Source organism: Puma concolor, chromosome B4 (genome assembly GCF_028749965.1).
Source record: "Puma concolor isolate L17-30 chromosome B4, mPumCon1.1.hap2, whole genome shotgun sequence".
In the NCBI taxonomy this organism is placed as follows: Eukaryota; Metazoa; Chordata; class Mammalia; order Carnivora; family Felidae; genus Puma; species Puma concolor.
The window spans coordinates 25,234,711-25,249,030 of record NC_141673.1 but is presented as its reverse complement, the minus strand read 5'-3'; the positions used below and the strand labels follow the sequence as shown (position 1 = coordinate 25,249,030).

Sequence of the window (14,320 nt, the reverse complement as noted above, 5' to 3'; positions counted from 1 at the left end):
GAATGACTAACATTAACAACTCAGGCAACAACAGATGTTGGCAAGGATGCGGAGAAAGAGGATCTCTTTTGCACTGCTGGTGGGAATGCAAACTGGTGCAGCCACTCTGGAAAAGAGTACGGAGTTTCCTCAAAAAATTAAAAATAGAACTACCCTATAACCCAGCAATTGCACTACTAGGTATTTATCCAAGGGATACAGGTATATGCTGTTTCAAAGGGGCACATGCACCCCAAGGTTTATAGCAGCACTATCAACATAGCCAAAGTATGGAAAGAGCCCAAATGTTCATTGATGGATGAAGATGTGGTATGTATATATACAATGGAGTATTACTCAGCAATCAAAAAAAAAATGAAATCTTGGGGTGCCTGCATGGCTCAGTCAGTTACGCATCCGACTTCAGCTCAGGTCATGATCTCGCGGTTCGTGAGTTTGAGCCCTGCGTTGGGCACTGTGCTGACAGCTCAGAGCCTGGAGCCTACTTCAGATTCTGTGTGTCCCTCTCTCTCTCTGATCCTCCCCTGCTCTCACTGTCTTTCAAAAATAAATAAACATTAAAAAAAAAATTTTTTTAATGAAATCTTGCCATTTGCAACTACATGGATGGAACTAGAGGGTATTATGCTAAGCAAAATCAAAGACAAATATATGACTTCACTCATATGAGGACTTTAATGTACAAAACATGAACATAAGGGAAGGGAAGCAAAAATAATACAAAAACAGGGAGGGGGACAAAAACAAAAGACTCTTAAATATGGAGAACAAACAGGGTTACTAGAGGGGTTGTGGGAGGGGGATGGGCTAAATGGGTAAGGGGTATTAAGGAATCCACTGAAACCATGTTGCACTATAAGCTAACTAACTGGAATGTAAATTAAAAAATAAAAACAAACTTTAATAATGAAAAAAATCATATGTTTCAGATAGGGCCAGCCTAGAAAAGCACCATATTTGAGGCCAACATTGCACTTCTCAGTAAGTACCATAGCCGGTTTCTCCCCCATTGGTTAGAAGAGATCACTTTTCTTGGCTGAATACCAATTGATTGGCATTTAAAAATCCTGTTAGATAAAAACGTGAGAAAACCATGTACATCTTCTTAAACATTAGTAATCCTGTCGGCTCTTAGATAAACCTTACAAATGTGAGGAGTGTGGGAAGGGCTTCTGTCGGTGTTCCACCAGGAGAAGCTTAGGGAAACCTTCGGTTTGTACCTATTCATTCCTTCTAAGGCATTGACTCAAGTATATCAATTATTCTTCTCTTTTAGTCTCCTTTTTTCCTCCTTTATTTTGTTTTGCTTCTATATCTGAATTTGTAAATTAACTGGATGAGAAAACTTCTATTGAAGATGAGATTTGATGGGACATCTCCAGTGTCTCAAAAGGGGCACTAACCCTATGTAAGACTGCCTCCTGCATCGCAGAATTTGACATTCCTGGCCCAAGGTAACTAACGAGAGCAGTCCTCCCCATCATTTTATCAACCAAAGTGTTCTTAGGGTCTAGAATCCCAGAATTCCTTGTAACATCAACTTTTTTCTCTGTCCAATTTCTTTTGGTAACCTTTGTCTTTAATACTGAGCAAATTGCCAGTGATGAAGTGCCCTGACTGGGTAAGAACTATCAGAGGTCTTTGTACATTATCAACTTATCAGATTGCTATTGTTTTTCCATTTTTCTTCTAGTTTTAGTTCTCTCATTTTTAGCCTGTTAATTCAATTCAATAAGCATTTATTGAGTATCCACTATGTGCTAAGCTTTGGGGGTACAAAGTCATAAAAATTCACAGTTTGGGGTGCCCGGTGGCTCTGTCAGTTAAGCCTCATTGATTTTGGCTCAGGTCATGATCTCAGGCCAGTTGTTGAGATTGAGCCCCATGTTGGGCTTCACACTGACAGTGAGAAGCCTGCTTGGGATTCTCTCTCTCCCTCTGCCTGCACCCCACTCATGCACGCGTGCTCTCTCTCCCAAAGTAAAAAAACCCTAAAGACTCACGGTCTAGAAGGAAAGATGGATATATTAAGAATAATCATTTCAATGTGATGGGTTTAGTGAATAGTGTGTATATGTGGATGGGTGATGAATGGTAAATTCTCCTTTGGGAGAAAGAGGACAAGTCAGGTCTTCATAGGAAAAGCTAAACTAGAGAAGTCAGACCCTTTTAAAGATGAAATGCTTATTTAAAGTAATTTAAGATCATCACTTTTTGACATATATATTAACAGTTACCACACTTCAATTTTTTCAAGTACTTGGCTCAAAAGACTGGTTGTGAGGCACACAATAAACCTTCCCTGTAGGTTAGAGTGGTAAGAAGTGGTAAGGTTACTGTGGTAAGAATCAATGTCCATGGTAGCTTTGCAGATAACCATGGAATTGGCTTCTCCGAATATATTTCAGACCCTAACCCGAGGAAGGAGAGTAGCAGATAGAAACACAAGGCCCTCCATACCCAGTGTGAAGTCATGGACCACATGGACTCAGTGACTGCCCAATCCCATACTTATTATTGGACAGGTGATCTTGCAATATAAAGAGCCTTGACTTCTGGTCCAGAATCTGCTGCTAAATCTGAAGCGACTCTGGGTAAATCATTTTAACTTAAACTATTAATCTATTTTTACAATATGAAGATGAGAAGACCCATCCAATTATATGTAATTCTCTGGGTTTGCCGTCTTTGTTGTTGAATGAAAGAAGCAAGGTTCATGGTTACTATTTGTAAGAAGGAGAATATATACAATAACTACATAGAACATTTCCAGAAAGATGCAGATGAAACTTAGGTGGTTGCATCCAGGGAGGGGAATTGAAAATGACTTACTTTTCACTAAATACTCTTCTATCTTCTGAACTTTGAGCCATATGCTTGTTACTATCTAAAAAAATTATTTAAAAAAATTCTCTGGTTTCATGAACCTGGAGCTAAAAGAAGTGAGGCGAAAGGTTTTTACTAAAAAGTGGGTCTAATGGAGAATCGTAGACCCAGATATTTGAATTATCCTAAAAGTAACAAGGAATCAGAGACCAACTGAAGCTGTGACCAGGAAAGACTATTTTGCTAAAGTTCACCCTTGATAAATTAGCTGAATTAGGTATTTCACAGAAGCATTCACATATTAGATGTAGCTGGACCTACTGATAACAAAACACAAACCTTTTTCTTTGGTTGTGCCACTGCCCTTTCCAGAGCAGCTTTTAGCCTTTCCTCTTGGTGTCTTTGTTTTTCTTTCATTTTATCTTCACGTAACCTGTCAAAAAAGGAAAATATTTTTGCAACTATGAATCACAAAAAGTAGAAAAAAGACCTATAGTATTTGGTAATGAACTACCTAAATATTTTATGATTTCCCTTAAAGTTAAATAATACTTTACCTTCACTCATACTATGGCTTTTGAATATTCAGGGGAAATGTCAACAACAGATCCCATTCGTGTTAAAGTGGGAGAAAATGCTTGTCACCATTTTGGAAGGAGTAAATCTATCTACCTAGATCTTGGTCTAAAACAACCACCTCAACAAAGCCTTCTTGTTACTCCACTTCTGTTTTATCACTTTACAGTTAATGTGGACAAGGCCACTTGAATTAACACCCAGCCTCCTTTAGTCTATTTACTAAAGTATAATGTGTAGAAAAATGCATGAATCACAGTGTATATTATATAGTTCAGTGATTACCACAAAAGTGTACTTTTCCAGTTAATCTTTTTGAATGGTATCCTGAAATTAAGACCAAGAAATGCTATTTGTCTTGTTCTCTTTAGAGTTCTTGTAAGGATAAAATTATATAAAATGACCTCTGCATATTGGGCCAATGCCTAATGCAGAATAGGCCCTCAATAAGTGATAGCTATTTTATGGACTCCTATAATTGTAAGTGTAACATTTACTGAACATTTTTTATGCAAAATTAGGTTTATGTGTCTCTAACTCATGGGAAAAATAAAATTCGTTTTGATAAGAATGACAAGCAATTAGAATTAGATTCATGTATCACTATTGAAAATAAGTTGTAATTACAGTCCAATGAAAATTATTTCCTATTGTAGAAAAGAGGCAAGTACTGTTAGTGTAATCACTCATAGAGGTCTTCCCCCCCATTTTCATTTTCATTTTATTTTTATTTTTTCCATTTTCATTTGAGAGAGAGAGAGTACACAAGCTGGGGAGAGGGGCAGAGGGAGAGAGAAAGAGAATTCCAAGCAGACTCCACACTTGGCACAGAGCCCAAAGCAGGGCTCCATCCCACAACCCTGGGGTCATGACCTGGAGAGTTGGACCCTCAACTGACTGAGCCACCAGGTACCCTAGTCATAGGTCACCTTATGGAAGGAGTAATCTTTTATTTACAATTTAAAAAAATTTTGCTTTATATTCAATAAAATCCCACCAAGATCACCTTTATATATACTCTGGACTTCATTTTTATATGGAGGAAACAATATCCCCCAGTAAGCAATAACAAAATATCTAACATTAATGCTAAATATTTGAATACTTATGTGTCAAGCATGCTTTAGTACTTTTACATAGATTATTTAATTTAATCCTCACAGCAACCCTATGAAATACTATTATTAACTGCCATTTTAAAGAAAACAAAACAGACTTGAGAGGTTTTGTGGTCTACCTAATACCTAAGGTCACAAAAGTTGTAAATGGCAGAACCTGCAGGTCAACTATAGTGCTCGTCTGCCTCTTAACATGTTTTTTTTTTGCTTTAGCATGAATGTTTTTCCACCTATCAGCATTCTGTACGTGCCACATTATACTAGGGATCATATATTTATAATCATTGCCTGAAAGGTAGTATGTACATAAAATCCTTGGGGCACCTATGTAGCTCAGTTAGTTGAGCGTCCAACTTTGACTCAGGTCATGATCTCATGGTTTGAGAGTTGGAGCCTAGAATTGGGCTCTGTACTGGCATTGCAGAGCCTGCTTGGAATTCTCACTCTGTCCTCTCTCTCTGCCCCTCCCCTGCTTGCACTTTCTCTCAAAATAAACTTAAAAAATTAAGATCCTTATTTAACTCGGTATGGAAATTTGTAAATCAGTGCATTCTCCTGGAAAGGCCCCCAGGTAGGCAAGGCTGTGAGGGTGGGAGGGGGTGCTGTTTGAGGGATGATAATCCTCATGTAGTTGTCTTGAGGACCCTAATGAGTTAATATGTAAATGCTGTGTGTGTGAAGTGTTGGCAGTTTGCGCTGAGGAAGAGTTATGCCCTCATTGCATGGCTCTTTCAAACAATTCCTTCATATGTAGTCTCCTTCCAGTGAAAGGCTCTAATTCTATGCTTTGGGCCCTCCATAACGAGTGCAATTCCCCTTCCATAAGATAGCTGTTCAAAAATTTTTGTATAAGTAGTGAATATTCATTCTGAAAATCCATATTTTCAGGGTAAAATGACCCTTCACCCATCCCAAACTGGATCAGTTGCCCAGGTGAACCAGTGCTCATTACCATTGCTAGTGACACATTATTTCATAAGAATATTTGATGACCGTGTCTCCCACATTAAATAATAGCTGTATGAGAAGGACATACTCTACTCATACTCATTGGGTCTACTGCATTTCTATCGCGATCCTTGCCATGTCATAGGGGCTTGTTCAGTGTTTGTGGAATCACAGCAAAAAGTTTCTCAACTCATTAAGTCATTCACTACCCTCATATCATAAGACTTTGACTATACTTTTGCCGCCGTTCTTTCTGTTTTATCCTCTCAATTGTCTCCACATTTTCTTTGGGAATGGATTCAATGAGATCACTCAATTCCACCAGGCGAGACTCTACTTTTACCAGCTTTTGAACTGGGTTGAGACTGCCAACATCAGCATCTCCAATGCAGACCTTGTATACTTGATTAATTTTTTTACTAAGAGATTCTATCAGTTTTTCCTGAGATTGAAAAGGAGAGCAGAAAACATAAGATCTCATCACTATTTCCTTGTTCATTCAATAAATGTAGAATTCCATTTTACTACATTGCAATGAAATATAGTAGCTCTTATATGCTACTAAACATTTCTTTTTAAAAGAAAAACTAATAGAACAGTGAGACGATGTAACAGTGATTATATCATAATTTATAGTCACATTATTACTATAGTAACACCTTGGATTATTTTAAAAATATTTCAGTCTAGGTATAAAAAGCAATTTTAATATGACAATACCTTTTTGCTTGAGTGTTTTCGTATATCTGATTCCTTAAGCATTCAAGTAGAGGCACCATATGTGTACATTTTAAATCCTTTTTCGGCCACTCCAATGCATTTCCTTGCAACGCAGCACGTGAGCTTCCTTTTTTTGCACTTATTACTCTTAATGAAACTGTAATCATCCTGTATGCAAGCTATCTGTATACATGCCTTATCTTCCCTTCTAGACTGTAAACACCTGGAGTTATTTTGTACATTTACACGTATATCTAAAGCAGCACTTTGCATATAACTATGCACTTAATAAATGTTTGCTGAATAAATGAGTGCATTCTCTCTGAGGGAAAAAAAAAAGTTACCAGCAAACAGATTCCCAGGTTGGCCTGCAAAGCCTACTGAATTTAATTTTCATTCATTCCATTGGAAGCCATTGCAGTATTCTGATCCAAGCAGAGGCTTAGGCCAAACCTTGCTGATCCCTGTGCCTGGCCACTGCGCTGTTTTAACTGTTGGTAGAGATGCTCAAGCTTGTAGGTAATGTGTTTCAAGACCATAAAATTCTCATTCTTTCTCCACCGTGTACCCGTCATTCGCAGTTAAGAGGACCTCAATAAACTGCTGGGCAAAGTAAATCATTCTCCAGGTAGCATCCTGCCCCCATGCCTGCTTCTGCTCAAGAAGATGAGAATCATCATAAAGCCAAGGACAAATAACACTCAAGACGTGGCTCCAGGCCATGGGACACCCCTCCTGGAATCAGACTCCTTACAGAGCTACCAACACTTCATTGCAAGTCAAGATCTGTTACTAACGGTTTACTTCCAACAGCTTGTCCCTCCAACCTCCTGGTTTAACCACCTTTCTGATGGTCCCATTTACCATTAATCACCCCTTTTTTTCTCTCTAAAGTAACACTTACTGTATTTCCTGTTTATATTACAAACATGTTCCTTTTTACACCTGAAACTAATATAACTGTATGTTATACTATACTGGAACTAAAGTTTAAAATTTTTAAAAAATTCTCCTTTTAGAAAATTGAAGAAGCATAAAGTAATATTAAAGGAAAAAGTAAAAGCAAAAGCAAAAGGCCTATTTGCCATAAAGCTCCTTTTTTCTCTCCCTTTCTAAATAACATTAATTTCCTATTTATATTAACACTTCTAGGGGCGCCTGGGTGGCGCAGTCGGTTAAGCGTCCGACTTCAGCCAGGTCACGATCTCGCGGTCCGTGAGTTCGAGCCCCGCGTCAGGCTCTGGGCTGATGGCTCAGAGCCTGGAGCCTGTTTCCATTCTGTGTCTCCCTCTCTCTCTGCCCCTCGCCCGTTCATGCTCTGTCTCTCTCTGTCCCAAAAATAAATAAACGTTTAAAAAAAAAAAAACAAAACACTTCTAGAAAACTTTAGAAATAGAAAAACTATAAAAGGAAAAATAAAAGTACACCCATCCACCAAGGAGAAGTGTATATTAGGTATGTAAAAACAATTTTGCTGCAAGGGGAGTACATTAAAAAAAATTTTTTTTAAAAATATTTTGAACACTGATACTGAGAAAAAGCAACTTTAATATGAGAATGGCTAGTAGTTGATGAAAATTTCTGAAAGAGACCTTTTGAACACTTAGAGTTTCAGAGGTGGATGGACTTTCAGGATGTCTTCTGTTTTTCAGAATGTTTTTTTTTTTTTAAGTTCCCCCTGTGAAACAGGAGAGGAAAAGACAAGGAGAGAGATTTTCCTGACAAGGTAAGAACAGCATAAGAAATAGGATTGGGTAATGAGGTTAAAAAATAAAGACTCACGTATGAGAAAGAGATTGAGGGCCTGGCCCAACAGTGCAGAGAGGCAAAGGAAGTGGGAAGCTCAAGCTACAGGCCTCCTGATGACAGAAGTGAAGTGTCCAATTCCTGGAGCTGCCACTAGATGGCAGGCCCAGCCCAGAGTCCCCCGGAATAGGGGCTACCTGAGAGTCTGCAAGGGATGGGAGGAGTTCCACCTGCTCCCCGGAGGTGGAGTTGGCCAGGATTGTGGAAGACCAAAACTGGGATAAGGACTTTGTATGCCTTCCAAAAGGGGAAGGGAAATGATCTGACTAGAGCGATGCTTAGGAGTAATAATTACATCAAAATTGGATAGAGGAGCAGGAAGATGTCTTGATGTCAAAGGATTCTGTAATTCTAAGCCCTGCCACATTCTGCTGTGTGCTGACTGTAAACAAGTCTCAATTGAACTGGATCAGCTCCCTGTTTGGAAGAATAAAACCAGAGATGAATACATTCTGCAAACTGCACAATAGCTTACATTCCATTTCATGTTCAATGAAAATGAACAAGTAACTGCTACACAAAACAACGTGGATGAATCTCACAAACGTAATTTTGAGAGAAAGAAGCCAGGTAAGCCAAATATATTACCTGATTCCATCGATATCAAGTTCAAAACATGGAAGCTAATTGATGGTAAGAGAAGTCAGGATAGTGGTCACCTTTGAGGGATGGTAGAGACTGGAAGGGGGCATGAGGATTTTAGGGGTGCTTATGACAGTCTATTCCCTAATCTAGGGGTTGGTTACATGGGTATGTTCACTTTGAGGAGATTTCTTAAGAGAGAATTTATAATTAGCTTATAATTTGAGCACTTTTCAATATAACTTTATACTTAAATTTAAAATTTTATTTTAAAAGTAAATATTGAATCCATAAAAAATGTTGTTAGGGATTAAATAGGAGTGTGGACATTTTAAAAGAATAAAATCTTGATTTTATAGTTACAGTTCCAAAGTAACTATGATGATTTATGAATATCAAAATTAGATACAACTATGTTTACTCATAAAGGATTATGTTTTGCACATTTTGAGATCTGAAAGAATGGGAGTGATTCTAAGGATACTTTTTCCCTATCAATTTTCCTGCTCTGTTCCCCCTTTTCCACCCTAGCACTTCCCATCTCTAGGAGACACTATGAATTACTGGCCCCATTTTCTCAGAGTGTGCAATACACGAATGCCAAAATGATATTTGTGACCAAAATTTATAGATAATCTTTTAAGAAGTAATTTTCAGATCAATCCTACCTTCTCTGTTTAGGGATCTGGTTCCCTCAAAATTTAAGAGTATTGAAAATGTTACTGTTTTTCACAGCCATCCTAAACATGGATGAAAGGGGTTTGGTAAAGGAAGGGTGAAATATCACTGATATTTATCTGACATTTTTTTATGTCAGTAAATTTCAGAATTATTTAAAACAATTGAAGAGTGGAAGCAACCCAAATGTTCATCAATGGATGAATGGATAAACAAAATGTGGAATATGAATACAATAGAATACTATTCAGCCATAAGAGGAACTAAGTTCTGACACATGCTATAGCATGGATGAACCTTGAAAGCATTATGCTAAGTGAAATAAACCAGACACTAAAGGACAGCTATTGTATGATTCCATTTATATGACGTACCTAAAAACAGGCAAATTTATAGAGACTGTAGGATAAAAGTTAACTAGAGGCTGATAAGATGGAGGTATGAAGAATAATTGTCTAATGGGTAGAGAGTTTCTATTTTGGATGATGAAAAATTCTATAGTGATGGTTACACAGTATTGCCAATATACTTAATGTCACTGAATTGTACACTTAAAATGGTTAAGTGATAAATTCTATGTTACGTACATTTTAACACACACACACACACACACACACACACACACACACACAAAAGATTAAAAAAAAAAAAAAAGCCAGCATTGAAGAACTGCAAGGTGACTGTCATCACACTTCCTGCTTTAGCAGTGCATGACCCCACCCCCTCCTAACTCAGGGTACTATATACCACCCTAGGAAATGTGTGTGTGTAAACAAGCCATAAGCAACCTTTGCTTTTGTAACCCTGCCCATCTTATGGTTAGAGAGGACAATCATCTGATTGAGTTACCCCAAATCTACCTCTTTGAAAATCAAGTTCATAACCATAAATGTGGTATTAGCTTCACATATGAGATTTGAATTTTTATTTCATTTGAGATTTTTTACATGGAAATCATTGTTAGCTGAAGTTTGTTGTGGGTCTAGAAACTAATCATTCATTCAACAAACATTTATTGAGCACCTACTTAACAGGGACACTTAACATATCTAACTAGGAAGGGGAATACAGTCCCTGCCCTGGAGGGGTTTGCACACAGCTGGGAGAGACTCATACATAAATAGATCCAATAATGGATCTATGTCAGCAAGAGAGGCTGACATCTGTTAAAAGCTCAGTGCTGGACTGATGTTGCAGTGCTTCATGTGTTAGTTATTTGCTCTTCAAATTACTAACAAAATGATCATAGACAATGAACTACTTCATGTGTATACACTTGACTAAAATATATTTATGGGCAGAACAATTTCAACATCATACTTTGTAATAATTAGAGCACATTTTAAGAGAATCCCAATGCCAGTTTGAATGCTTTCTATCTACTATGTAAATTGACTATTACATATGGACAAGATAACTCTAAACTGGTTTTCTACCTCTGTCATCAACCCAGGACTTGTGGTGTGCTTTAACTCCCCATTCCAATGCTTAGTGGACAAGGAATGCGAATTATTATTAACATGAGCTAAAATAAAATAACCATTGGCAAAGACTGATTACCTGAGCATCTGATTTAAATTCTCCAAAACTAAATAGCCTGGACCTTAATTCCAGGTCTGCAGCTTTTTCCTCTTCTCTCACACAGTTAGCCTTGAGCATTTCCTTGTGCTCCAAAAGAAATGCTATGTTGCTATTTCTATTGCAAAAGAAGAAAGAGACCCATGTCTGTAATTTGTGGTTTAGAAATACACCATCATTCCAGAGCTTCAACACACTTTCCAGATCATATGTTGGCATCCTATGTCTAGTAAGCCAAATACAAGTTTGTATTTTAAGATGTCAAACTACATGCAACTTTTCAGGTAAAATGAGAAAAATGAGTGCACAGATAACTGCTTTTAACTTCCATCAGGAAGAATTTTCTTCCTTTGATTCCCCTGAGACCTCCAAATAGCAGAGTTGACATGTCAGGAATCCAACCAAGTTGTGGTGTGATCTAGAGATAGATTCTGACCTAGATCCCCTTTTCCTGCTCAATCACACCCACTTCCTTCCCCAAACTCATATTGTCAGCATGCAGGTGCCATATGCTATGAGGATTGGGAGAGAGGAGGCCAGGATTAAAAGGATACACTAGTGGTAAAGGGTAGCTGTGAGATCATGATTTGTTAATCATTTGTTTTGAATAAGTTAATTTGCTCCAAAATTGTGTCCAAATTCAGACCTACTGTTTGAAAAGATTGCCATCAACTGGCCCAGAAAACTGTTCTGGAAAAGGCTTTACACATCTTTATAATGGGTGGATAAACAGATTTATTCTCTGCTATTTGAAGTTATTTTCCAAAATTATATAAAATTTTAGAGAAGGAATTTTGCGAGGTATCAAATCCAGCCCCCTTCCCCTGACAGAAATCCTTTTTATGAGAGCCCTGATATATCTGTATGTATGTTATAAAATGGTATAATATTTAAGTCACATAACTTTGTGAGAGTCACAGCCAAGGAAAATGCATTTATTAGCATTATCATCTAAAGCCTGATTTGATTAGGCAGGTGGCAGAGTGAAAACTGCACCAGGCAAAACTTAATGAATTGTGGAATGACTATGTTGTACACCTGAAAGCAATGTAATGTGTGTCAACTATGCTTCAGTATAAAAATAAAAATTAAGGCAGGTGATACTATAATTCTTTTTAATCTTCCAAACTGCCTTTTATTATTGCTAGCTAAGAAAATATTTTGACAAGTGAAAGGATGTAGGGACTAAAATTAAACTAAAACAAGTCTACTCTATGTAATTATAACTTCTACATTTTACACCCTGCAATGTAAATTATTATTAATAAAAAATCCCACACTAAATCCAGAGAGACCGTGAGGAAGGCTCACACAGGAATAAGTTGGATTCTGTCTCTGGTTAGAGACAGAATTGATTAATAGAATAAATCTGCTTGTTTTTAATAACTTACATTTTATCCTGTATAAGTTTTTCTCTTTTATTTATATCTTCAAGACTTTCATCTATATCTTGGGAATATTGTACCAAAGTTAGATTCTGCTCTTCCAGCTCTGTGAAGACTTGAAGTAACTCTTCTGGTTCTTTGAAATAAAGTTCTGGCTCCTAATCAACCAGTAATGAATATGATTTACTTAAAAATATGCTACTTATGCACATATGACTCATCTAGAAAAATACATTGGTGATGGTGGTGGGGAGAATACCATTCTGATTATAAGAGAGGCATGGGCAGAGAATGGCAAAGAGGCCTATTTCCATTTGAGAGGTGGCCTTCAAAAAGAGGACATTTGGGGTATTAGGGGAGATGAAAGGTATTAGAGAAGGGAAAAAGGAAGGTGAGGAAAAGAGAAAGGAGGGATGGAGCAGAAGAGGAGACAAAGGCAGGAAAAAGGGAAAGATGGGTCTAGGGAAAGGCAGGAGAGAAGGAATAGAAAAAAGAAAAAGGAGGCCAAGTGCAGGTCATTTTCTCCCCCTGTTTTATTTTATATTTTCCCAAAACTTAATAAATACGTATTACTTTAAGTAAATTTAGTTTTTAAAAAGGTGACTTGGGTATTTGCACACCATGTTCATCATATTTACTATAGCCAAGAGGTGGAAGCAACCTAAAAGTCCATTGATGGATGAATAGATAAAGCAAATGTGGTATATCCATGCAATGGGATATTATTCAGCCTTAAAAAAGAAGGAAATCTTGGCACATGCTACCACATGGATGAACCCGGAGGACATTAGGCTCTGTTACAAAGAGACAAAATACAAAACTTTTAGGATGGAGTTAGCTCAAAGTTAGCCTTATAACATTAAAGGGCTGTTTTGTTGAAGGTTGATTTATCTTACAGTATAGATACCCAGTATATCTCAAACTCCAATAAAATGATAAGCAATCAAAAAGTGGAATTTTTACAGGATGATTGTAGATAATATATATATATATATATATATATATATATATATATATATATGTATGTATATGTATATGTATATGTCCTAAATTATTACCTTCTTATAAACATTTATTTTTCATAAAATGATGACAAAGATGAACTATATAGGCAACTGGGAAACACTATCAAAATCATAATTTCTTCTGGAAATTTGTGGAATATTTGGAGTAAGAAATTTAATTCTTAAAAAAAATGAGCATTTATACTTTTAACCAAACGCAATATTCAAATCAAGAAAGATAATCTGATTACCAGATCATAGTCCATATCATCATCTAAAAAGAATTCCAAACTATCTTCTGAACTGATACTTTCAGTGAGACTGTAAAAGAAAGAAAATGCCTGGTTTCTGAGCCATTTTTAGAACAGATTTGCTTTTATTTCTAAGTTGTCTTTGGAACCTAACTATAATATAGTTCTTTTTCAATAGCCTTTTTAGCCTTTTAGGAAACTGCTGTTTGCAGGAATCAATGGATTTCACAGGTATGCAAAAGAAAATCCGATTTAGTCCCAGACAAGGCTGACATATGCAAACAAGTGAGACCACAAGGAAGGGCCAAACCATATGGTACCAATTATTTGAGGTGCATCTACAAAAAAATTTTATAAAGAAACACATGACAATGTACATTGCTGCATGTGTTTTGTCACTTCTAATGCAGTCTTGACAAACTAAACATGTGCTCCAATGCTCAAAATAAAGCTCATTCCTAGAGTAATACAATATTTGTCTTCTGAAGAGCTGATTTTTTGAAAATATTTTCTGATCAGGCTGAGGAAATGTTGGTTGGTGGGATGGGAGATGAGGTACATTCTTTTTTTCTTTTAATATTTATTTTTGAGAGAGAGAGAGAATGGGGAAGGGGCAGAGAGAGAGGGAGACACAGAATCTGAAGCAGGTTCCAGGCTCTGAGCTGTCAAAGCAGGGCTCCAACTCACAGACTGCGAGATCATGACCTGAGTCGGACACTTAACCTACTGAGCCACCCAGGAACCTTGAGGTACATTCCTAAGGAATAATTATGTGGTTTGCAAAGTGGCTCTGGAAAAGTCCTTTAAGAAGGATAAATTGAAAATGATTGGAAAATAAAAAAGCATGG

At 37.1% G+C, this 14,320-nt stretch overlaps 1 protein-coding gene across 1 annotated transcript in view; it reads right to left on the bottom strand.

Annotated features, from left to right (window-relative positions):
- The window catches only part of CCDC38 (coiled-coil domain containing 38), a 59,295-nt gene that overhangs the window by 2,596 nt on the left and 42,379 nt on the right, over positions 1-14,320 (bottom strand). The window contains exons 11-15 of the mRNA XM_025926957.2: positions 13,473-13,542; positions 12,224-12,375; positions 10,815-10,950; positions 5,705-5,910; positions 3,166-3,259 (exon numbers count right to left, since the gene is read on the bottom strand). Of these exons, the coding sequence (XP_025782742.1) occupies positions 3,166-3,259; positions 5,705-5,910; positions 10,815-10,950; positions 12,224-12,375; positions 13,473-13,542 (658 nt within the window). The remainder of the gene's footprint in view (positions 1-3,165; positions 3,260-5,704; positions 5,911-10,814; positions 10,951-12,223; positions 12,376-13,472; positions 13,543-14,320) is intronic.